The sequence below is a fragment of the Coffea arabica genome, chromosome 2c, assembly GCF_036785885.1.
Source record: "Coffea arabica cultivar ET-39 chromosome 2c, Coffea Arabica ET-39 HiFi, whole genome shotgun sequence".
NCBI classification, from domain to species: domain Eukaryota; kingdom Viridiplantae; phylum Streptophyta; class Magnoliopsida; order Gentianales; family Rubiaceae; genus Coffea; species Coffea arabica.
The window spans coordinates 24,668,105-24,692,206 of record NC_092312.1 but is presented as its reverse complement, the minus strand read 5'-3'; the positions used below and the strand labels follow the sequence as shown (position 1 = coordinate 24,692,206).

At 35.0% G+C, this 24,102-nt stretch overlaps 3 protein-coding genes and 1 pseudogene across 8 annotated transcripts; 1 reads left to right on the top strand and 3 right to left on the bottom strand.

Moving 5' to 3' along the window:
- Positions 1 to 2,633: 2,633 nt before the first annotated feature.
- On the top strand, positions 2,634 to 8,224 carry LOC113727033 (pentatricopeptide repeat-containing protein At3g03580-like; annotated as a pseudogene).
- Positions 8,122 to 9,405, bottom strand: LOC113727032 (glutathione transferase GST 23-like). Its single transcript, XM_027250993.2, has 2 exons — positions 8,926 to 9,405; positions 8,122 to 8,783 (listed from the first exon to the last, which is right to left on the bottom strand). Exons 1-2 carry the CDS (start codon positions 9,235 to 9,237, stop codon positions 8,421 to 8,423), a joined length of 675 nt encoding a protein of 224 aa, XP_027106794.1. The 5' UTR covers positions 9,238 to 9,405; the 3' UTR covers positions 8,122 to 8,420.
- Positions 9,406 to 15,730: 6,325 nt separating this feature from the next.
- On the bottom strand, positions 15,731 to 17,539 carry LOC113722922 (uncharacterized). Of its 6 annotated transcripts, none has more exons than XR_011839249.1 (5): positions 17,191 to 17,539; positions 16,772 to 17,091; positions 16,412 to 16,674; positions 16,193 to 16,317; positions 15,731 to 16,085 (listed from the first exon to the last, which is right to left on the bottom strand). XR_011839249.1 is itself a non-coding variant. In XM_027246158.2 (5 exons), exons 1-5 carry the CDS (start codon positions 17,224 to 17,226, stop codon positions 15,843 to 15,845), a joined length of 696 nt encoding a protein of 231 aa, XP_027101959.1. In that variant the 5' UTR covers positions 17,227 to 17,539; the 3' UTR covers positions 15,731 to 15,842. The 6 variants fall into 6 exon arrangements, 1 of the variants encoding a protein (XP_027101959.1); XR_011839246.1 differs by having other exon boundaries at positions 17,052 to 17,091; XM_027246158.2 differs by having other exon boundaries at positions 16,412 to 16,663; positions 17,052 to 17,091.
- Positions 17,540 to 20,016: 2,477 nt separating this feature from the next.
- On the bottom strand, positions 20,017 to 21,589 carry LOC113727028 (F-box/kelch-repeat protein SKIP25). The gene has a single exon (XM_027250985.2). The coding sequence runs from the start codon at positions 21,433 to 21,435 to the stop codon at positions 20,299 to 20,301; it is 1,137 nt and encodes a 378-aa protein (XP_027106786.1). The 5' UTR covers positions 21,436 to 21,589; the 3' UTR covers positions 20,017 to 20,298.
- Positions 21,590 to 24,102: the final 2,513 nt, after the last annotated feature.

Sequence of the window (24,102 nt, the reverse complement as noted above, 5' to 3'; positions counted from 1 at the left end):
GAGCACATTAAGTACCCTTGACAATTTTTTCCAAATTGTTACCGGAAAAATCCATGTGATAGTCACGTGTCCGGCCGAAATGAAATTAAAAAAGGCCAAAATGCAGTTTTGGTACCTAAACTTTGACGCACGAGCGGTTTTAATCCCCAAATTTTTGACGAAAACAAATTTGGTACCCGAACTTTCAAATTTTGAACACATTAAGTACCCTTGACGATTTGTTCTCAAATTATTATCGAAAAAAGCTATATGACAGTCACTTGTCCGACCACAATTGTATAAAAAAAGGCTCCAAAAATGTCAAATGCCATTCTAATACTAAGTATTAAATTTAAGGACTAATAGTGTAATAAAGAAAAAATTCAAGAACTAAATAACATCACATGAGTCAACAAAATCGAAGAACTGATACAAATAAGCTCCAATTCCAGACAAATTTTGTGACTTAATTCTTAGATTAATGTACTGGAATTGGAGCTCATTTGTATCAGTTCTTGGGTTTTGTTGACTCATGTGATGTTATTTAGTCCTTGGATTTTTTCTTTATTACGCTATTAGTTCTTAAATTTAATACTTAATATTATAATGGCATTTGACATTTTTTTGCCTTTTTTTTATATACAATTATGGCTTGACACGTGACTGTCATATGGCTTTTTTCGGTAACAATTTGGAAAAAAATCGTCAAGGGTACTTAATGTGCTCAAAATTTGAAAGTTCGGGTACCAAATTTATTTTTGTCCAAAATTTGGAGACTAAAACCGCTTGTGCGTCAAAGTTTAGGTACCAAAACTGCATTTTGACCTTTTTTTATTCCATTTTGGCTTACACGTGACAGTCACATGGCTGTTTCCGGTAACAATTTGGGAAAAAATCTTCAAGGGTACTTAATGTGTTCAAAATTTGAAAGTTCGGGTACCAAATTTGTTTTCGTCCAAATTTTGGGAACTAAAACCGCTCGTGCATCAAAGTTTATGTACCAAAACTGCATTTTTCTCTATACATTATTGGAAGGATAATAATGGAAGGGACGGGGACAACAATCATGCATTGACATACTTTTGTGACTAAAAGAATTTGTCCCATCAGATGACCAATAAAATTTGTCTTGTCTAATTTGAGAATTTCACATATATCATACACCTTCCTAATAATGGAATATATATTCTTTAATGGGAAAATTTCAGAAACCTATTTTTGACAGTTTCACTTGGCACTTTCAAAGTTTAAAAAATTTTACTTGCCTCCCTTGCTTTAGATTTTTTGTATCATTTACAACCCATTTTAAAATAGAATATTAAAAAATTAATTTTGGGAGAGTAAATATATTCTCATTTTGTTGTCTTGCTTTTTATTACCACAAATGAAAAGCAAAAAAAAAAAGATATGAAGATTTATATTAATATCAAATGAAAAACAAAAACAAAATATATGAAGATTTATTCTAACTAGATAAAATATAGTGTATTTTTTAAATATCAAAAGTTAATATTTAAATATTTATTAAAGTTTTTACATATTACAAAGATAATATTTTCTTTACTGTAAAGTGTTTTGAGTTAATTTAAGAAGTTTTATAAATCTTTTACATATTTTTTAATTTTCTAATTTTTTTCGAATCGATGGCTTGAAAAGTAAAAAAGATATAACATGCTAAAAATTATATATAAATTTGTTTGTATCGATTTAAAGCTAATGCAAAACGATATTCTCAGAGTCGTAAATTATTGCAAGTTATTTTTAAGAGTATTATAAGTCATTCATAATTTTAAATAATTTAACATTTCTAGTTCAAATCAATGACACAAAAACTATTAAAGAATTTTTTTGATCTTGTTATCTACTTTAAAAGTTTCATTAAAGAACAATATTGATCAATTAAGAGATACATTTAGTCTGTTATGATAATTAAGCACAAGAAAAGTACAAATTTGAATTGAAATTGTATTCTCTCTCATAAAATGAGATTTTTAATATTATATTTTGAAATGAAATTCAAATGTTACAAAAAGTTTAAAGTAGAGGAACCAAGTAAAATTTTTTTAAAGTTTAAGGGTGCCAAATGAAATAGCAAGAAAGCTCCCCTGAAGTTTTTGACTTTCTTTAATAGTAAACTCTGGTAAAAAGAACTGAAGAACTAAAGAAGTTTACTAATTCCTTTAAGGTACTTCTAACCACTCATTGTAGCTTTTATAAAATTTAGTGTAAATCCAAACAATTTAGGCTTCATTGTGAATTTTGTTTGTATTTAAGTTTAGTGGGAACTACATCAAATATTAGTAAGAATTACACCAATCTAACAAAATGGTGCAAAACTTATCTTGAACCCTGTCCCATTCCTTTTGTATAGGTTTCATTGTGAAGCAGGTATGCAGTTTTTGATCAGAGAAATAAGCGAAAATGAGCTTTAGAACCAAATAAGCGTACTTTTTTTAATATATTTGAGAAATTATTTTGGCTGAATTTAAATGCGAATGACAATAAAAGTTTTTCTTGAAAATGTGCGTATCAAATTAGCAAATTTTCCTTATATATGTTAACACTTTATAATACAAGATTTAGTTATGAAATGGACAACAACTCTCGTTTCTTTATTTGCTATGTTCATTAGCCATATGGGCAACATTCTAACGTCCTTAATTAGCCTGATTGTATATTGAACTAGTATATGATTACTTGCATTTCTTGACTCATGCACAAAAGAAAAATTACATTGCTCAAAACCTTTTCATTCCCTCAAAAAAAAAAAAAACTAAAAAAACCTTTTCTCAAATTCTCGATGTCCTCCTGATTTGGTCCACAGCTGATTTACAGTCTGATTGGACTTCCATTCTAGTCCATCCTGCATCTTTGGTCATCATTAATGCAGTCCTGACTGCTAGAGCTTCTTCCTCGATTGCTTTCTCCCTCTCCTGGGTTCCATAATCCCTTTTGCTTTCTTTACTTTCTCAGTCCAGCTCCTAGCTATGATTCCCTTTCCCTGTCCTTATCATCTGAGCTGATATGGCTGCTTCTTTATTTATCTTAATGACTCCCTTCTTCGGTGGCTCCCAGGTCACTTGATGTTGCTGCGGTGTTGTTGTTGCAATGCCAAATGAACACCAGGGAGTTGCGTAGCTTAAGCTCAAGAAGCCGAGACTTCTTTTACGCTTCACTATCAAATGCATTGTCCTCCGCTACAAACCAAAGAAACCTCCGCAGAATCCATTCTTTGATAATTACATTAGGCCTGCACAATTCTGTACTGTTCTCAGGAAAACTCATTTCCAAATACTCCCAATTTAAAGACCCACTTGCTTCATTGTCGATTTTTGGACAAAGTTCGCATAAAAAGAATGTTTATTTGTGGAATACAATCATTGGAGCCATGACCCTGATACGAAAAGGTTAACCCTCCATATAAGGCCTAGAAATTCCATAACAAGCACCCCTCCTTAGAAGCCGGCATCGGCCTGGTAATTCGGGGCTCCCCCTCCTTCGAGGCAGGGTCCCATGAGACTCGAACCTGGGATGTTGGGGTTATTTGTCTGGCTCTGATACCATTGATACGAAAAAGTTAACCCTTCCATACAAGGTCCAGAAATTCCATAACAGACCCATAATGGGTTATACTCTGCAGCACTAGATTTTTACACCCTGATGCGGGAATTAAGGATTGTCTGATAATTATACCCTTCCTTCGGTTATTAATTCGTGTGCGAATTTGTTGGATTTTGAGACGGCAAAACTTGTTCATGATCATGTTTTAGAGGTGGATTTTGGTTCAGATTTGTATATATGCAATGCTTTGATAGATATGTATTCGCGGCTGAATAACTTGGATAGAGCAAGGAATGTGTTTGATGGAATGTCTAAAAGAGATTTGATTACCTGGAATAGTTTGATTTCTGGGTATAGTTCAAATGGGTATTGGGATGAAGCATTGGAATTCTTTTATAAGTTGAGAATGGTTGGTTTGATACCGGATTGCTTTACTGTGTCGAGTGTTTTACCAGCATGTGGTGGTTTAATGGAGGTTGTGAAGGGTCAACTAATTCACGGTTTAGTGGAGAAGATTGGTGTTATGAGAGACGTCATTGTGAGTAATGGTTTGCTTTCTATGTACTTCAAATTCGATAAGTTAGTCGATTGTGAAAAAGTTTTTAATAAGATGGATGTTAGAGATACAGTCACTTGGAATACTATGATCTGTGGGTTCTGTAATTCTTCCTTGTACGACGAATCAATCAGGTTGCTTTTTCAAATGGTGCATGATTTTGAACCTGATACAATAACACTTTCATCTGTTTTGCAAGCTTGTGGTCATGTCAGGTACTTGAAGTCCGGAAGATCAGTGCATGACTACATGGTGAAAAATAGATACACAGGTGACATAACAGCTAACAATCTCCTAATAAACATGTATACAAAGTGTGGTGAATTATTGGCTTCAAGGGAAGTTTTTGACAGTATGAAAAGCAGAGATTTAGTGTCTTGGAACTCTATGATTAGTGGTTATGCTGAAAATGAATTTTATGAGGAAGCAATAGAGCTGTTTAACATGATGAAGATGGAATTGGAGCCTGATTCCATCACTTATGTGATTCTTTTAACGTTGTGTACACAATCTACTAACAGATATTTTGCGACACAGCTACATTGCACTCTCTTAAAGCAAGGATTTGATTCCATCATAACTGTGGGTAACTCACTCATAGATATGTATGCCAAAGTTGGAGAACTGGACAATTCTTTGGAACAATTTGAGAACATGGAAGCTTGGGATGTAGTGACATGGAATACTATTATAGCTGCTTGTGGTCATTGTGAAGACTGTAGTTTAGGTTTAAGAATGGTCAGTAGGATGCGGAATAAAGGAATTACTTTTGAGGTACCTACCCTGTTGAGCACCTTAACGCTGTTTTCCTTTCTAGGTGCCAAACGTCAAGCAAAAGAGTTGCATGGCTGCATTTTCAGGCTAGGTTTTGAGTCAGATGTTTCAATTGGGAATGCAGTGATTGAAATGTACTCCAAAAGTGGAATTTTGTGGTACTCCATGAGAGTTTTTAAGCTCATGAAAACAAAGGATGTCATATCGTGGACTGCACTGATCTCTGCATATGGAATGTACGGTGAAAGAATGAAAGCTCTAAAAGTTTTTCAGAAGATGAAGAAAGTTGGTATTGTTCCTGATCATGTTGTGTTTGTTGCCATATTGTTTGCATTTAGCCATTCTGGTTTGGTGCAAGAAGGATGGGATTGCTTTTACCAAATGAAGAATGACTATAGTATTGAGCCAAGGAAAGAACATTATGCATGCATGGTTGATCTTCTATCTCGATCTGGCCTGTTAGCTGAAGCAGAGGATTTCATCCTTTTGATGCCACAAAAACCAGATGCAAGTATATGGGGAGCTCTGCTTAGTGCTTGCCGATCCAGTGGAGATATTAAGATTGCTGAACGTGTGTCAAAACGTCTACTTGAATTAAATTCAGATGATCCAGGATATCATGTTTTAGCATCAAATGTTTATGCTGCCTTAGGGAAGTGGGATAAAGTCAAAATCATAAGAAAATCCTTGAGAGCAAGAGGCCTGAAAAAGCAACCTGGATTTAGTTGGTTGGAGATTCAAAATAGGGTTTATATTTTTGGCACCGGACACAGGTTCTTTGAACAGTACAAAGAGTTGCATGATTTCCTTGTTGTCCTTTCAGATCTAATGGCCAAGGAAGGTTATGTGGCTGATCTAAGATTTGCCTTGCATGATGTTGAAGATGATGAAAAGGTTGAAATGCTTAGCGGGCATAGTGAAAGGCTTGCCATTGCATTTGGTGTGTTGAATACAGAACCAGGTTCCCCTTTGCAAATAATGAAGAACCTACGTGTTTGTGGAGATTGACATACTGCAACCAAATATATATCGAAGATCTTGCAACGAGTAATTTTAGTCAGAGATGCAAATAGGTTTCATTTATTCAAGGATGGAACTTGTAGCTGTGGAGATCATTGGTGATAGTTTTGTTATACATAAATTCTGATGAAGGGCAATATTAGAATTACGTCTGTTTGCTACAGCTCTCTGTGAAAAAAAAGATTAGATTAGCTTATTCCTTTTCCTATTTTTATTCACAGCACATTTGTTGTACATAATAATTGTAGTAAATCCTCAGCATTCGCATGTGAGAAACTGCAAAATTTCCAGGACTTAACATTCAATGAACTGGGTTCTATACTTGATTGATGTTGGAGCATGTGTGTGCCCATTGGCACCAAGGAAGTTGGAACTAGAGAAAAGAGGCTGCAATCTTCCAAATCTGTAAGGTTAGAATTTACTGCACAGTATGTTAAGAATTGGAGGTGCTACTAGTAATGGACAAGGTCCTTGCCCAAAGAAATTTACATTTTTATGACCGGTAGATTGAACTAGTGCACTATTAGTGATGCTTATGATAGCAGGTAGGTGTTTTTCTGTCAAAATGGCACTTACCTTGGAAGTGGTGTTACAGCAATGGAGCTTGGCACCTGAAAGTCTACCTATATTGAGAGAGTTTTGAAGTTAAATAATAGTTTTATCTTTTTAATGGAAAGTATTGATGGCTAAACTGTTACAGAGTCTATAAGTTCATGTTCCCATATTTTTTATTTCAGCCTGGTTGCTTAGCATCTTTAGTCAGTCTCCGTCGTATGGTTTTCAAGTTTGATGGTCCTAATCTCTTGGTTGAAAGAGATTACGATATTCATTTCTGTTTGTTAGCTGAGAGAGGTTTTGCTTTATGCACCCATGGTTATAGGAGGGGAGGAAATTGAGCCATTTTGTGACAGAGTATGAGTTTTAAAGTAACTTTTAACAGCAATAAGAGAACCTACATTCTAATCTTCTCTGTATATTTCTTACCTTACAGCCGCATAATTTGGTTTTTGTAACATGTCATATCCAGTTCGAATATGCATTCTTGGAACTGCCGCATAATTTGGTTTTTGTAACATATCACATCCAGTTTGAATATGCATTTTGTTAAGTAATTAATTATTTCTTTACTTGAAACTGTAGGTACTAAAACATGGTGGTGGATAACTTTTGTGCCCCTTCTCAGAAAGTGCCAATGACTAATTTTAGCCCCTGTTGCTGTTATTAGTGGCGGCAAAGTCTGTCCTCGTGGAAAAGAGGTTGATAGCCCAAGGAATCAATGCATGCTCCATGTTCTGGAGATCATGAGTTCAATTCTTGACTTCTCCATGAAGAAAGACTACAAAATAATGGTAATCCATAGCTAAAGAAAAGATCCTGACAAAAGACCTTACTGTCTACTTTTTAGAGCTTCTTATTATAGGTGGAAGAATCCAATGCACCCATTGCAGTGCCTGTCATAGTAGAAATAACTGGCATAATATCCCACAACTAGTATGACAAAAGGACATGTATTTTGTTTGTTTTTCCTCTGGCTAAAATTGAAAATAATCCACAACATGATTGCAGCCTGGCATAATACTAGGGGCAGGCAAATGTAGAATGGACAGCAGTATTTTTTGCAATTCAAATGCCGCGTACAAACAAGATGAGCACTAGGCTTTTGTTTTCTAATTTGTATGTTGGGAAAATGAAGAAGCTCAGATGCATTGTTTTGCTGTTGCAGATGATTATTTGCTTTTGTCTAAGTTCATACTATCTTGATGCATGTTTGGTTAATGCCATTTCAGAAAAGGTTAACTGAGGGCGTTCCAATGCAATTATTCTGTACTCTGAATTATAGTCTTTTTACTTTTGTCTTTTGGAAATTGATATGGTGCCCTTATTGGAAGTGTTACCGCACTTTTCTTCTTTCCTTATGTTCAATTAATCCCCTGCTTTATTAAAGTGACTGACAAAGTGGTTAGCTGGGATTTCGCTTAACCAATTCCAGAAATAACAACATTTAATAAGCGATTCAGAACATGTAAGATGATGTATAATTTTAAAAGAAGTTGCGAAAATTCAAAAAAAAACAAAGTAAGATTTGTTTATTCATTTCCTTTGATTATCACAAGATGTGTCAAATTTGTGTTGCTTAAAGCTTATGATGCATTACCATGGTGTTGATGAGTTTTAACCTCCTGCTACATATAAAAAGAACTTTTCTAAAATTTATAATTTTGGGGGCAATCTTGCTCAAGTAACTTTCCTTCTTTCGCTTGTGTGACATTGCAGAAACATTTTTTATGGGATAAAACATTCCAAGGAGAAGTTACAAACTGCAGATGCTTGAAATAGATGTACTACTTTTGTTGTGGATTCCTTGTTCTTAAGGTAGCCAGTGACTATAAATATCTTACAATGCAAGAAATTGTGCTGCTTCATCAACTAAGTTGCACTTCTAATGTCATGTAACATCCTTTTTGTTTGACAAGATTGAAGGCATCATGCTGGATGGTGTTTATTATGGGAAGTCTTGCTAGATTCGGCTTCACTTGGGTGTTGCTGCTGCAAGATAGTTCTCACGCATAACTTGGAACTTGATGATCATTTTGTCACGAGGTGGCCAGCAGTCTCTAATTACAGGAGCATCTATGAAATGTTGGATCCAGGATGACAAGTGAGGGAATCTCTCTCCATCTACCAACTTTAGACTCATTATTTCTTCTAGAATGCTAACTAAGTTAGCGATCCAACCAAATGCGAGATCAAGGTACCCAATTGTCTCTCCCTGAAAGAATTTCTTTCCTTTTAGTTGCTCTTCAACAATTTTTAGATTCTCCAGTGCTGCAACTGCTGCTACATCTTGATCTTTCTCATGTGCAATGAAAAGTTGCCATATTGATTTCATGAGCTACACTTTGAAATTAAGGTTTAGCATCACATAATATTTTCAAATGACCAAAAGCTGGAACAAACATGCTGAAATGCTTAGTGTTATTTTGTATTGCAGGGCAAATGATTTAGACTATTTGAGCTAGCAAACGTTTTCATACCTTATCATCTCCAAAATTCGCCCAGAAGCGTGCCATGGATTTCTCATAAGGATCTTGAGGTAGGAGAGGATTATGCTTCCATATCTCGTCAACGTACTCGAGAATCACAAGAGATTCACAGACCGGTTTACCATCACGCACGAGCACGGGCACCTTTCCATGAGTAGGATTATACTGGAGAAGTGAAGGGCTCTTGTTGGTAAGATCCTCAAAGATGGTCTCATACTCTATCCCCTTAAGCTTCAGTGCCCAGACAATCCTCAAAGCATACGGGCTGGACCATGTCCTGAAAAGCTTCACTTCTTCTGCCATAGTGCCTTGGCAAGCAACCTGGAATGGCTATGTTATGAAGAAAAAAGGTTTCTTCAGCTCAGTCAGTTCTGAGCAGACGTGTTTTAATCGTCTTTTCCTTTGTTTGTTTATGATGGTTCACCTTATTTTTGTCAACTTAATTAGGTAACATCGCAGGCCCTATGTGGAATTTAGATACTGGCTTTAATTCAATTGGCGGTCTTTGTCCTGTACGATTGGTGTTATTTGAAGTGGATGTCTGTTTCCAATCACTGTCACATAGATGAAGCTGATCAAATAACCAAAAATTTTGCCTATAATTCACCGCACAAGGTTTTTGTCGAAGGATATGATTAGTGTTTTGAGATTCTTCTGTTCTGCAATTGGATGGTGGGTTAATCCAAGAAATGGAAGAAAATCTCGAAGCTTATTCTCTAAACTTAAAGTTTTTGATAGTTTGTTTGTGAAACATCAATCCAAATTTCCAGTGCAATAAGTTTATACGGATTACCGGTAACTATGATTCTCGTAACAATACAAGTTGACTCAATTGATAAGGACAAGTCACTTCCTCATAAAAAATCGCGTGTTCCAATCATGTTGTCGATATGAAGGTTATGTTAGTAGGCAATTTGTAAGTGATCTATGGTTCTCGAGATATGTCTTGACTCGTGGTAGTGACCGAAATCGAACTTATCCAAACTTTTTCGTGTGTATATATATATATATATATATATATATATATATATATATATATATAAAAGATGTGTGTTCTCAGTTGTTCCATAGTTTTGTAAATGGATACAGTCATTAACAAATTAAAATAGTTGCGCTTGGATATTTCTACCATGAAAGCTGATTAAAACAAATTGTGTTTTAACATGTCTGAATAACTTTTCTGGAAGGAGTCGGTGCTTTAGCCGGACCATAGTTTCTGTGTCAAATTTGCTGAAATTGGGAAGCTACTGGACATTGCTGGGGAAGATTTGTTGTTGTGGCCTTTGATTTAACAAGAGGCAGGGCCGTCCTAATCGAGTTAAAAGATCAAACTTGAAAAACCCAAGAGATAATTAACCAAAATACAATTGACCAATTGAGTGTACTAGAATTCTTTATGGGGATAATTTCAGAAATCACCCCTGAGGTTTGTGACAATTTTACTTAGCAAAAATCACTTGCCGCCCTACTTTTAACTTTTTGTAACATTGTCAACCAATTTCAAAATATATTATTTAAAAACTCATTATTGAATAGAATGGATGTTTTCATTCCAAAAATGCCCTTTATTGTCCTAATTTTTTTTTTTCAAAATTGAATATATGTAATAGAAAGTTGAAAATAAGGACAAATTGTATAAATGTGTAATTTTTATAAACACAATATAACAATAGGTATTTTGACATTAAAAAATTTGTTTTAGAAATATATTCAATGTGTTTTCAAGCCAAAAAGACTATTCCTTTATTGTGAAGTGTTTTCAATCTATTTGAGGAATTTTTTCAAATTTTGACAATTTTTAAAATTTTCTAAATTTCTTGTTTAGATTGATGACTTGAAAACTAGAAAAAAAATGAAATATTTATGATTACATAATCATTTGAGGGTTTTTCAATGGCAAATTTTATTTTTTAATTCAAAAGATGCTTGCGAATGAATTTAAAGGTTTATAAATTACGCAAAAGTTTTTTGAATTTCCTATTGTTTGCCTAGATCAATGGCTTGAAAAATATAATTTCTTAAATATATATTTAGAAACTTATATGAGGTGCTTTTAAAGTGCAAAATGTTATTTTTTTTCATTGTAAAATTCTCAGATAACTTTATGGATTTTCTAAATTATTTAGAATCCCAAAATTTCACTATATTTCTTGTGTGGACTAACAACACAAAAATTATTAATAGATCTTTAAACCTTGTTAACCCATGTACTTCCTAATTAAAAAATTATATCAACAGAGTTAATTTCAAAAGTAAAGGGACTAATTAGATTTCTTATGAAACTAAAATGGTTTACTGGAAAAGGGTAATATTGGAATGAAAATATATTCTCTACCCGCGAATGAGTTTTTCAACAATATATTTTAAAGTAAGCTGATAATGTTACAAAAAATTAAATATTAGGGAGGCAGGTGATATTTTTCCAAGTCCAGCTATTTCTAAAATTACCCCTTCTTTATATGCAAGTCCATGTCTTATCCATATAGAAGCACATACTTGGAGAGAAAATTAACAAATATAACTATTGTTGCAAGATGAGTTTTACAGCTTTTGTTTTTCAGTCTTAAACCCCCATTTTTTTCCCCTTTTCTAACAATTGCTAGCTGGTGAAACATTGAAGAGAAAATGTTTAAAAATTGTTTTAGATGACCGAATAGTCAATAAAAACCACACAACTGATGAAATTCTAGCTGTTGTGAATTACTGTCTTGTGAGCAAAATTAATAAGCGCATGGGTTGTTTCTTTACCACTGGAAATTTTCACTTTTCATCTACTATCTATTATCTAAGGCGCATTGTAAAAGCTAACGGGCATTTTTCTTCTTTTTCTTTTTTTTCTTTGGTAGAAAACCCAAAAAAGGTGTTGATTTTGCACTACAGCCCGTACCTCGTAAGTCCACAAAAGTTTGTGCATGGAAACGAGTACGTATTGCATTTTTAGGCGGCTATCCATAGAGATGACCCAATATTATGGATTCACTAGGCCAGATCATAAACTGGCCTAATGTGCGTCCTTTTAGCAGTGGTTTATCAATATATGCAGTAGATTTTTAAGCATACTTTGCTACTTCGGCCCGACAGTTTTAATTCTACCTTACAGTATATCTTTTTTTTTTTTTTAGGACAACAGTAACATTCTACACTGCTTCTACACTAATCCTGCACCAATCCTACACCATGGGGAAGAGGAGCCCAATGGGATTTGTACGGAGATTGGGAGGTGATCCTCTAAACTAGACAAGTGCAAGCGGATTGATTCTACACAATGGAGGAAAGGAGTCCAAAGGAACTTGTATATGGGGTTAGGGAATGAAATTCCAAACTAGATAAGTGCACTATTGCACTATCTGAGATTTTTTAAAAACAAGGAAGCATTATGCTTCCTTGTGATGTACTAGATGACGTTTGAACTCCCTGTATATCTTGTCAAACTAGAGCGATAGAGCCCCATTTGACACTTGAGTTTTTTGGAAATTTGTCTAAAACTTTACTGTAATGCACTGTAGAAGTTTTTGGAAAAATTTTTTAAGATGAAAACCTTTTTTTTCCTTTTCTTTTTTTCTTTCTTTCCTCTCTTCTTGTTCTTCTTCTTTCCCCCTCCCCCTTCCCTCCCCCGCCACCTCTGCCTCTGGCGTTGAAGAACCAGCAGCCATGGTCCAAATTTTTTTTTTCCTTTTTCTCTTCCCCTCTTGTCCCTCTCCCTCTCTGCTCCCCTCTCCCCCTCTACTCCCCTTCACCCTCCCCCTCTCCCTCTCCCTCCCGAAGCCAGAGAACCAGCAGCCATGGTTTTTTTTTTTCCTTTTTCTCTCCCTCTCTTCTCCATCTCCCTCTCCCCCATTTTGGTCGCGTGACCAAATCGCCGATGCGATCTGGTCGCATGACCAAATTGCAGCTAGGGGAAGGGGGAGGGTGGCCGGGGAGGGGAGGGGGAGGAGAGGGGGAGAGGGGAGGGAAGGAGAGGGGGAGAGAGAGAAAAAAAAAAGAAAAAAGAAAAGAGAGGGGTCGCAGATCGGTCAAAGGGGGAGGGTAGGAGAGGGGGAGAGAGAGAAAGGCAAAAAAAAAAAAAGGAAGGCCGGCGCCGGAAGCAGCTGCTGAGGTGGTAGCCGACGATGAAGATATAGTGGATTGGGGTGGGAGAGAAAGTTAAAGTTGTTAAAAAACTAGTAACTAACAAACTTGGTAAAAAACTCAGGTCCCAAACAGGCCCTAGGTGAAATTTGCAAATTCTTCTAAAGGTTCACAAGTTTTATATCTTTCCCCGAATGCCATAATGAATACAATTGATAGAAAATATAATTGCCTAAATAGAAAAAAAAAACCTATATTCCTCAAACATACACCTCACTTGCAATCAAAGAAAACTGAAATGTTAGGAGATGAGTGATCAATACAATCGAGCGCCAAAATGTGAGTTATAAGTAGGCGGTTTAAGTCCGGATCGAAATTGAACATTCCGAATTTGAACCCGTTATAATTTACCCGTTTTGGATTCGAACCGTCTACTCAACGAGTCATATACTTATAATCTTGGAACCGGATCCGACTGGTCCCGAGTGGGGTCTCGGGTCTATCTGACAAAAATAAAACTCGACAAAATTATGCATTTTATATGGAATATTAGGGTTTGGTAATTTGGAAAAAGAAGTATTATTGTATTAAGAAGTATCTATATTTTATAATTATTAATCTATTTAAACGAAGTCAGATCAGATACAGATTGAAATCCTATATTTCGTATTCGACCCACTTCTTTATTAGAATAAACGAGCATAATCTGGATCCGGACAATGAAATTATATCTCAACCCGAATCCGGACAGGCTAGTTGTAACTTGTAAGGTGTCTAGTGGAGGGCCGAGTAGAAACTGACACCTGTATCACTTCTTGTTTGTTTTGATTTTGATCTTTCCGATGTTAACTTGATATTTGAGTCAGCTGAGGATACTGGATAGAGAAAAGCACCTTCCTCCATTCATTGCTTTTTTGTCATTCGGCTAAAGTCTGGTTCAGCCCAGTGGATTTCCGTACTGTTGTGGTAGGGGCTGTTGAAACCTACCACGTTGGTTATTATATTTTTTACATTATTTGGTGTATAATTATATTTTATTATTATATTTGAGATAGATATAAATAAAATATTTAATATAATATTATGATGTATTTATGCACAAAAAATTTAAATATATACAACAACTGAACAGAACCATACAAAACATAATTGTATTGATAAAAAAAAGATAGGCTTTTTTGTTGTTTTGAATTCAAAAGTGTTGTGATTGTGATAGAATTCTTTGTTAAAATTTGAAACGGTTCAGAATTCCAGAGATAAGTGATAAGGTGATTTTTTACTTAAATATGAAAATTTTTTACTTTTAGTATTAGTAAGTTTAATTTAAACAAAAGTAAATTTTGTCAAATAATAAGTAAGTTAAATTACTCAAAGTGTAAATTTCTATTTCTGACTAAAACTTATCTTTCAGGCATATACTTACTAGTTTTAATTAAAAAGTTACTAAAGTTAATATTAATTAGTTTAATATAATATTTAAAAAGTCGCTAAAAAATTTGATCTGTCACTAAAGGTAATAGAAACCTACTATTGTAGATTTTCCTAATATCGTTACCATAACTATAGGCGCTGTAGCATTGTGCTTGATTTTGATCTTTCCGATGTTAACTTGATATTTGAGTCAGCTGAGGATACTGGTTCAGCCCATTGGATTTCCATACTGTTGTCTTAGGGGCGGTTGAAACCTAGCACGTTGGTTATTATATTTTTTTATATTATTTGGTATATAATTATATTTGAGATAGATATAAATAAAATATTTACTATAATATTATGATGTATTTATACACAAAAAATTTAAATATATACAACGACTGAACAGAACCATATAAAACATAATTGTATTGAGTCCTTGTCATGTGCACCCAAACAAAAATTTAAAAAAATTTTTTTTTTTATTCTAACTTCAATACTTTTTGGTACGTAGTTTGCTACTAGGAGGGTGTGACCGCGCTACGCGCGGTGGATCAATGCAATTATGCCCCGAAGAAGAAACATGTAAACTGTATAGGTTGTTGAGTTTGGATTAGGATAAATATGAAATTATTAAGGTGAGAGTTGAGTGTGGAAGTGAAATAAGCTGAAATCATATAATGAAAAGTAAAAGCAAGAAAGGAGTAAATGTAGGAGAGTGGTGTATATCATAGCTGACAAGTGTTAGAATGGTCCAAGCATTAAAAGTTATAAATGGAAAAGCGGTAGAAATGGTTTGTTAGTTGTTGATATTTATTTCATTTATATCTAAATTTTTATTTATAAGGTAGAAGGTGATGATTTGATAAATTGGATATGAAATGCTGGATAATGGTAAAATATATTGCGGCAAATTTTTTGCTTTTGAATAAATAAATTTTTTGGTAAACTAAATGACGGTTATATATGAAGTTATTACTTGAGTTTGCCTTTTCAACTACCAACGAATGAATATTCTCTCAAGTCACTCTTCCAATAGAGCTAGTTGCCCCTGCAGAAGGGACTTCTTCTTTTTATTATTCCCAAGTGGAACTAAAAAGAAAAGATGCGAACGGTGGAGAACGGCGGTGGAGAACGGAGGTAGAATAAGACCACAATCTTGAGTAGGTTAGCTTTGGGTAATTTCCCGTTTGAAAGCATGCCATCACCAATTGAATACCTTCTTAACACGGTTAATTTATAATTGATTTTTATCTTTTTTTTTTTTTTAGTATTTTTAGCTATGAAACCATGTTTATTGATTAGTCACAAAGCATTAATAAATAAGGATAACATAATTTATGAATAATGTTACAGATACAAAAAGTTAATGACTAATTATAATAATAAACTGGCTAATTATAGTAATGGATATGAAATACAGGGTATCAAGGGAAATTTTTTTCATCTCCATTGCTGTCAAATATTAAAACAGTAAAGACGGTCTTCGATTTTGGAATGAAAATAAGGACGTCATTGTGTTGGAGTTGATGTTGAAGAATGGAAGCTTTCCAATTTTTTTTTAGCCGCTTGCCTTTCATTCCAATTTCTGTTATGTTATCTCCAGTTTTGAGAGCTATAAATGGAGTTTTTTGTTCATTGAGAAAGTAGTCAACAAATCGTGGGATTTTCTGATTCAAAAAGTAAAAGTTAGGGAGCTGAGTTGAAGGAAATAAGTTAGGTAGGGAATAATTTTAAGGAAAATATGATAAGGGAAGATACGATAAGGATTTTTTACCAATGTATACGGGTCGGCTGAGTGAAAGCTTTGATAGAAGCATACTGAAGTGGACGAGTCTTGTGAGAAATGAGGTTGAAGTGAAGATGTCACTATTTCTTCATGAATTGGTAGATCGGCACGAGCTGCACATAAGAAATATTTTTGTTGGAATAAATAATGTAGGATTGAAACATTAGTATGAAATGAAAAGGATAAAGATGTATTATGAATGTATACAATCTTGCTGAAGATGAAGGTTTGTTAGGGGGACTGTCCAGCTGAGATTAACTTGTTGTTGCAATTCACAAAAATTAATAACATCAAAGAATAAATTCCCAATATGTCGAAGCAGTAGCATGTGATGTTCGTTAGTAATCACAATATTCATCCCATCCTGCTCCAAGCTTGTCAAATTGCCAAAGAAGCATGAGTACCCGAAGATGAATCGACCATGTCCATCCCGTACTAAACTGCCTCCACCACTTAGCCCTAACAAAAATCTAAAAAAAAAAAAAAAAAAAAAAGAATGATCAGCTAACGTGAAACAATACAAGCTGCAGATATAAAAGAAGATGACGAAGAAAGAAAGTTCCTTACAGCAACCACTGACGAAGAAAGGTGCATACAAAAGGTGAAGAGGAAACAGAGGAAAAACGCAAAACATAAATAAGAACAAATAATGGACAATTAAAAGGTAGAAAAAAGAATCAAAGAACACACAAAATTAAAAATAGGCTTACCTTAACGCAACGACAAAATACAAAACACCCATAAACAAAGTAAATACGACTGAGTTAGTCTACGAATGACCAAGCAAAAAACATATCGGAATAAACAGCATTATAGAAGGAATAGTTCAGTAAAAGGAAAAGCTTACCTGACCAATCTTTATGAAGGAGAGCAAAATGAAGAAGAAGCTTCGGAGGAATAGAGCAATAAAAGAGAAAGTAAGAACCGAAGAAAACAAAAAAGGAATGATACAAAAAAGGACTGCAAAAACTTAAGATATCACTAACCATTAGCATAAGTAGAAAATCCCAGCAACAATCCATAGCTTTACCGGCAGCGGTGGCTTGGGCAGAACAAAGAAATTGCGGTGGGTTGGACAGAACAAAAGAAATTGCCAGAGTCCTTCTTTCAATAGCCGTCGACAGTGAAGGAATGATGGTTTTGACCCAAGTGTAAATAAAAATTGACCTCTTGACAAGTGCAAACCAATTCGTTGTGGCTGGTAAGAAAAATATAATGGGAGGGCAAAACTGGAATACATTTGTCCTGATAGTCAACTAAACTGAGTTATTGCAATGATGACAATCACTTCCCAATACAGATGGGAAAAGGCGGAACAGAAATGGTAAAGTGGTCCAATCGTATACCACCAAAATGAAGACAATAAATGTATCATTCATTTACAAAGACAACGGTCTCAGCATTTTGGATTTTTTTTTTTTTTTGCACAAATACATGCAAGGACGACCACAAATTGTCCAATAATATTTTGCCACATCAGGAAAAAAAGAACGGTCTCGGCAACACCCCTACACACTTAGTACATATGTGTTAATAAATTTCGTATGTGGTGACGTCTAAAACTGCATAAGCCAGCAATCTGTCGAATAAGATATGATGTATATCACTTGTGATGAAAACAAGACATCAATGTAAGCATTTTCTAAATATAGTGCCATAAAAGAGAGAACTTAAAGGGTTGTTTTCTTTTGGTGTTGCTGTAGAAGGAAACTACTAGTTAGTTTGAGAAGTTAGAATGAACATCTTCTATAATTTGAGAAATAAATGAACTCAAATTGCTACCAAATTGTCCAATAAAAATGTTTAAATATGGAGGTATTATCTAGAAATTTAAAAAAAAAATAGAATTCTAAGTAGGTTAAATAAAAAGAACTTTTGATGATGGACATAGTTGCAAACCCACTAAAAATGAAGGACCGTCATATAAAGATTGAAGTACAATTCTTGTTTTTTTGCTTTTGGCTAACATGATTTCTTTTAATCTTTAAAAAAAAAACCTTATAGAAAAAAATATTTAGTTTCTTTTTCTCAATTCTACTTACTTCCATCTCAAAATCACGCCTACTGAGAATGACAAAGAGGTTCTAAAGACCCGGTTAGCATTGCTATGCATTTACAAAAAAAAAAAAAAAAAAAAAGCGCTTTTAAGTACTAAAAGTACTTTAAAGATGTTTGATAGCTAATTTTTTGTGATTTAATGAGTCGAACTTTTGATAATTTAAAAATACTTGTATCAAAAGTATTTCTTTATAAATTATTTGGGTCTTAAATCAACCAAGATTTGGTCCGACAATTTATAGTATGAATTTTGATATGAGAAGGAACGTAGGAGTAGCAAGGAAGGGGAATAAAATAAATGGTGGATTGCGAAAAAGAGTCAAAAGCTAGAGTTGGAGTGGTTCAGGTTTCAGGCATTTGAGCTTGGCTTTTTATTAACCACTTCTTCTTGTCGCATCCCAACAAAAAAAAGTTTTCATCTTGGCATCTTTACAATTCCTTTCATGCGGTCTAACGTGTTATCTACGTTTTGGAAGATCAACAAAAGTCCGTCCAAGCATCAAATTGACTTTTGTTATTCTTCAAGAAGTTTCAAGATTTGTTGGTCTTTTCTTTCGTGTTTCTTTTCTTGCAGGACAAATTTCTTTACATAATTTTACGTGGGTGAGTTGATCAGAAAATGGAGGGCAACTTCGTATGAACAGTTTGCTCCTTTTGTTTCGATTTTAGAACGTTACATTACCATATTTGTGAAGACAATATGTTGTGATTTCAGAAAGAGATGGGTTGATGCTTGGCATTAATCCAGCAGCTTAAAGGTTGGCAGGGACGCAAACAAAGTTGCTTGCTTGAGCTAACTATCAGGCTGGATTTATCATAACTAGCTATCCAAGCACGTTTGATGATGCGTGTGTAACTTGTCAAAAAATATTTTTAATTGAAAGAATCACAAAAACAGTGCAAGTGGATATAACTATTTTATGTAATATGTAATAAAAAGTGTTTTATGCAGATATATGTATAATTGGAAGTAAAAAAAAAAATCGTTACTAAGGGAGAATGCGAGAATTGAAAGGAGGTGATTTTGGTTGAGTAAGATTTGTATCAATTGATAACAGAGACAACGGCTAATTAATAATAGAGATAAGGGTAAATTTGAACGCAGATAAAGTTAACATTTACAGAGGTTTTATTATTATTGCAGAGATATTCACATAATCAAGCTAAGATTACTTTATTGAAAATGTTTCTTGAATTGATCAATTATTTCATAAACCTTTTGCCCCCACTTGCTCATGAAACAGAAGTATGATGATCATGCCATATACCCAATGAATGTCTACTGAGGAACATGATACTGTTTGAAGATACGCATACATGTCCAAAAGAGAGATATTCCTTCCGATGCAAGGGTCCATAAAAGATGGTCAAGTTCATCTTTCCAAACTTTTTTTTTTGAAGAAGGATGATGATTTTCTGACCTCGGAAAAAAAGGGTTTTTTTTTTCTTTTGCTGTAGGCAATGAAGATGATTAAAAACCAAGGTAAATTTCCCTGATTTTTTTCCAAAAAAAATGGAAGGATATTACAAAATATCTGAGTCATGACTCTTCTAACTTTTTGTCATGAGGATAACCGAAAATTAAACAAATTTTTCCCTGAAGCTCTTCATACAGTTCTAGTACAGGATTTCAGACAGCAGAATACACTACTATAATTACCTCCAACACCGTGGCGAGGGCATTGCTACTCTTCAAGTTAATTAGTCCATCAGATTAATTTGGATGTTCCTTCTAAACCACAAGATTGAAGAAATATTAATAAACAAATGACATACATATTTATGTAAAATTTAACGTAATACATTATAAAATTCCCCAGAATTACAACACACTAATTCTGTAGGGGAAAGATCATGAGGTACAACCTTTACGACCAGTTAAGGGCACTAGATAAACATTATGAGCTCGAAACACACTCTTTTTCTTTTTCTTTTTCTTTTTCTTTTTGGTCGTATATATATATATGTTGTTTCTTGTTCATCTTCTTTCATAATTACTAATCAGATTAATCAATGCCCAGTTTTTCAACATTAGTCTAATCATAATCTGGTCGGATCATCCTTGGCAATATATGAACAGCAACAGCTTCCATCTTAGGTGGGGGATTCACTATCCAAATTCTTGCTGGTTTATCCACCACATCCACCACAGCAATACGTGCACCATCAGCGCAAACTGCGCAAACTCTTCCTCTTCCAGCAGCTATTTGATCAGCACCTTTCAAAAACTCCGATTCAATCAACTCCTCCCAGTGATCACTCTCAGATGTATACCTGCTTAAAACCCCGGTTGTCTCGTCCACCACATACATTAGTCCTCCATCGTCCGTCGCAGTTGGTCCATTCCATCCTCCACGCATCCCCTCAGGCATCACCTCCCACTGATTCGTCATGATATTGTAAGCAGCAGCTTCTTTAATAGCATTCCCTTTAACGTTAACAATGCATAGCTTCCCATTGTATCCGACAGCTTCAACAGCTTCTCTACTGTATCTCCCATCTTTCAGTGCTGCCATTTGTTGCCAATTCCATTCAGTTTCCTTTTTCTTCATATCCCATTTCTCCACAGACCTTGCTACATCCCCTCTGTAGTTCGATCCGACGCCGCTTACGACGTAGATTGCTCCATCAGCTGAGCCAGTGATGCACCATCTGCGCGGGGTGAGAAGTGGAGGGCCGAAAAACCACTTGTTCGATAGAGGGTCGAAGCCTAACGGACGATGGAAGGCAGGAAGGAACTTGTCATTAGTCGCGGCAATGAGAACTAACCGACCAGAAACAGTTAGGGACTGAATCGGGAGGATTCTTGATATGAAAGATGAATGGCGGTGGAGGAGCTTCAGGGGTGGATTGGACGGTGGGCTGGGGAGAGATTCCCATGCTAATGAAATGGGGTCGAAGCAGAAGAATTCAACCGAGTTCGAGGTTGATGAAGTTGAGGAAAGAAGGGCATAGAGGGAGAAGAATGGAGGGAAGCTTGGGGAATATATGAACCGGCGCCAAGATTGGCAAACTGAATTGAGGAGGGAAGGGCAAAGGGCTGAGAGGCAAAGATGTGCAAGGTGGTTTGGTAGGCCTGGAATCAGCGCCATCTGATCTTCATCGTGTGTCTGATGGTTGTCATCAGTTTTAGATCTGTCTTGCCTTTTGCACACTCCCGTGGGAGCATTCATGGCTGTGATTTTTTGGGTTTGGGATGTTGAGCCTCTTGAGAATGAGCAAATAAGTAGCTTTTCTCACTTTTCATGGAATATATGTAGTATATATTTGTGGTGCCCGAGCAAAGCTGGAGTGGTTGTGCCTTTTCTTTTATTAATCTTTTTTTCCATTTTATTATATGCATGGATGTTTAAGTCGGTTATGATGACTTGAGGGAGTAAAAGGCAAGCAACAATGATTCAACCACTCCATAAAGGAATATTCAAGCAAACAAAAACTGTAAAAGGAAGAATACCGGACCACAGCTTTACTATAAGATTACTTTCTTTCTTGGATTTAAAAAAACTGGTAAAGCCAAACATATTAGAAAATGTATGAAAATTTTGCACAAATCCTTCCTCACATATCAATGATCGATGATAAATTTTAGTCTTTCAAAAAAAAAATTGAGTGATTTTGGTTCTTATTAAATAAAAAAACGTTCTTGTTTTATTTATAGTCACATTTTTAATCAAATTTTGGTCGAAATAAGTCATGAAAATAACATCTTGTCGATATTTAAAGGCAAATATGTCAATTCACTTAATAATAGCCCAATATTTCACTTAATTCACTAATTTTATCTATTTTTCTTCATCCAAACTCTAATTTCTCATACCCGAAACTATGTCATTATTTCTCTATTCTATCACTACTGTTCCCACTTTCACCATCGCTACCACTGTTCCAGTGTTCTTGGCCCTCTCTCACTCTTCGTTTCTACTTTTTGTCCTTCTGCCTCTACCTCCTCTTCTTTCCCTCATCTTCTTTCTCTTCTCCCTCCTTCTCTTTACCTGCCACCCTTTTTTCGCCTCCAATTCCTCTAGTCTCGCCCACTCCCCCCTCTTTCCACCTCCACCATGTTCCCTACTTTTTCCTTTCCCTACTTGTTCTCCGCAACCCCTGTGTCTCCTCCTTCTCCCCTTTTTTTCCCATCTAGTCGCGAGACTAAATAGGAGGAAGGGGAGCAAAGGGGAAAACGAGAGTTAAGCAGAAGAGGTAGGGGTAGGGAAGAGGAAAGAGAAAATAAGGGAGGTAGTAGAGACGAAAATTTAAGAGGGAGAGGAAGATGGAGGGGGGAAGGGGTGATGGATGGATAAAAAAGAAGAAGAAGAAGAAGAAGAAGAAGAAGAGAGAGAGAGAAGAGGAGGGACGGAGAAGAAGGTGTTTTAGAAAAATTGGGTCAACAATTGAGTGAATTGACCCAATTTCACTTTTTGTGTTTAAGAATAATTGAGAAATTGGATCAACATTAAATGAGTTGTTAAATTTGTTCTTTAAATATTGATAACATGAAATGTCCATGATTTATTCCAATCAAAATTTGACTGACTATGATAAAAAAAAAAATAAGCATTTTTTAATTGTTAGACACTAATATCATTCATTTTGATGTTGGGGGATAAAAAATTATCATTAGGAATATATAAGAGATGATTCGGGTAATTTTTTTCAAAATATGCACTACTTGTTTGGATATGAGTTTATTTGAATGATTTATTTGAGATAATTACTGTAACACTTTTTATGATGTGATGTATGTGAGATGAAAAGGTGATTAGAAAGATAAAAAGGTGATTAAAATTTGTGAAATAATAAGTTATTTTATTTGAAATTATCTCAATCCAAACAAACCCACACTTCTAAGGTGTGGTAGGTGTGGGACAGGGTCAATGTGTTCGGTTGTGCAGTCAACTTCTCCTTTAGCCCTTCGATAGAATGTTTGGAAGAAGATTTGAAAATTAAGTTACAAAGGATGATAAAAGATAATATATTTTAACAATCTTATTTCCTTCAAATTAATATTTCCTTTAATATTTCACCGCATATAACAAGTGGGATGGATATCATTAAACTTGATATCCATTCTTGATCCTATACCCCTAAAGCAAAACATCACTAATTGAAACGTAATACAGTATATAATGATGATCAGGACGTGTTTTAATTATAAATGATGATCATGTGGAGGAACGTAATCAATGTTATTGGTCACCCACGTTTGATAAATAGATACTTTAGCTGATTAGAGGCTAAAACTGTGGATTTCTTGAAACACTTTTCAACATCTTGGAAGAAAGATCGAGAGAGTGGGAAAAATGTACTTCAACGGGTTTTTTCTTTCCAAACACTTAGGGGAATTAACTTTTTTTATAAAATTTTTGGTCCTAGCAACTTTAAATTTTTTCCAAACACTTCTCACGAATCAATTCCATTGCTGATTGATTAAACAAAAAGCTTGGTATGATTTCTGTGGAGGTCAATTATATATTTGTCCGCCTCGACACCGTCTCAAATTAGGGCCGTGGTAGTGCTGGGAGGGGGACCTCCCCAACATTCGATCCCTGATCCCTTGTATAAGGGATCTTGGGATGTTTCCTGGTACCGCTTGAGCTACCATTCTTGTAGTGGAAAGTTGAAATCCCTTTACCAATTTCTGTTTGCATGCATGATAATATGTCCACGTGCCCTTCACATCTTGCGGGAGTAGTTTTGTTTACCTAGCTAAGCTGCCTTTGTTGTCGCTCACCGCTTCCTGGTCCAGCATAATGTTCCACATGCATTATGAGCTCATTTTGCAGAAAACCAAAGAGGATTGAAAGACTTGCATACATTCTTGTGAGCTCATAAATTTTGGTTCG

What these genes read in the sequence shown, in the direction of transcription:
- LOC113722922 (XM_027246158.2), bottom strand. Translation starts at nt 17,226, where the DNA reads ATGGATTGTTGCTGGGATTTTCTACTTATGCTAATG. An exon ending in ATTTTCTACTTATGCTAATG is followed by an intron (nt 17,092 to 17,190) that starts GTTAGTGATATC and finishes ATTCCTCCGAAG; the next exon opens with CTTCTTCTTCATTTTGCTCT. An exon ending in CCTTCATAAAGATTGGTCAG is followed by an intron (nt 16,664 to 17,051) that starts GTAAGCTTTTCC and finishes GATTTTTGTTAG; the next exon opens with GGCTAAGTGGTGGAGGCAGT.
- LOC113727028 (XM_027250985.2), bottom strand. Translation starts at nt 21,435, where the DNA reads ATGAATGCTCCCACGGGAGTGTGCAAAAGGCAAGACAGATCTAAAACT.
- LOC113727032 (XM_027250993.2), bottom strand. Translation starts at nt 9,237, where the DNA reads ATGGCAGAAGAAGTGAAGCTTTTCAGGACATGGTCCAGCCCGTATGCT. An exon ending in CGAATTTTGGAGATGATAAG is followed by an intron (nt 8,784 to 8,925) that starts GTATGAAAACGT and finishes TTCAAAGTGTAG; the next exon opens with CTCATGAAATCAATATGGCA.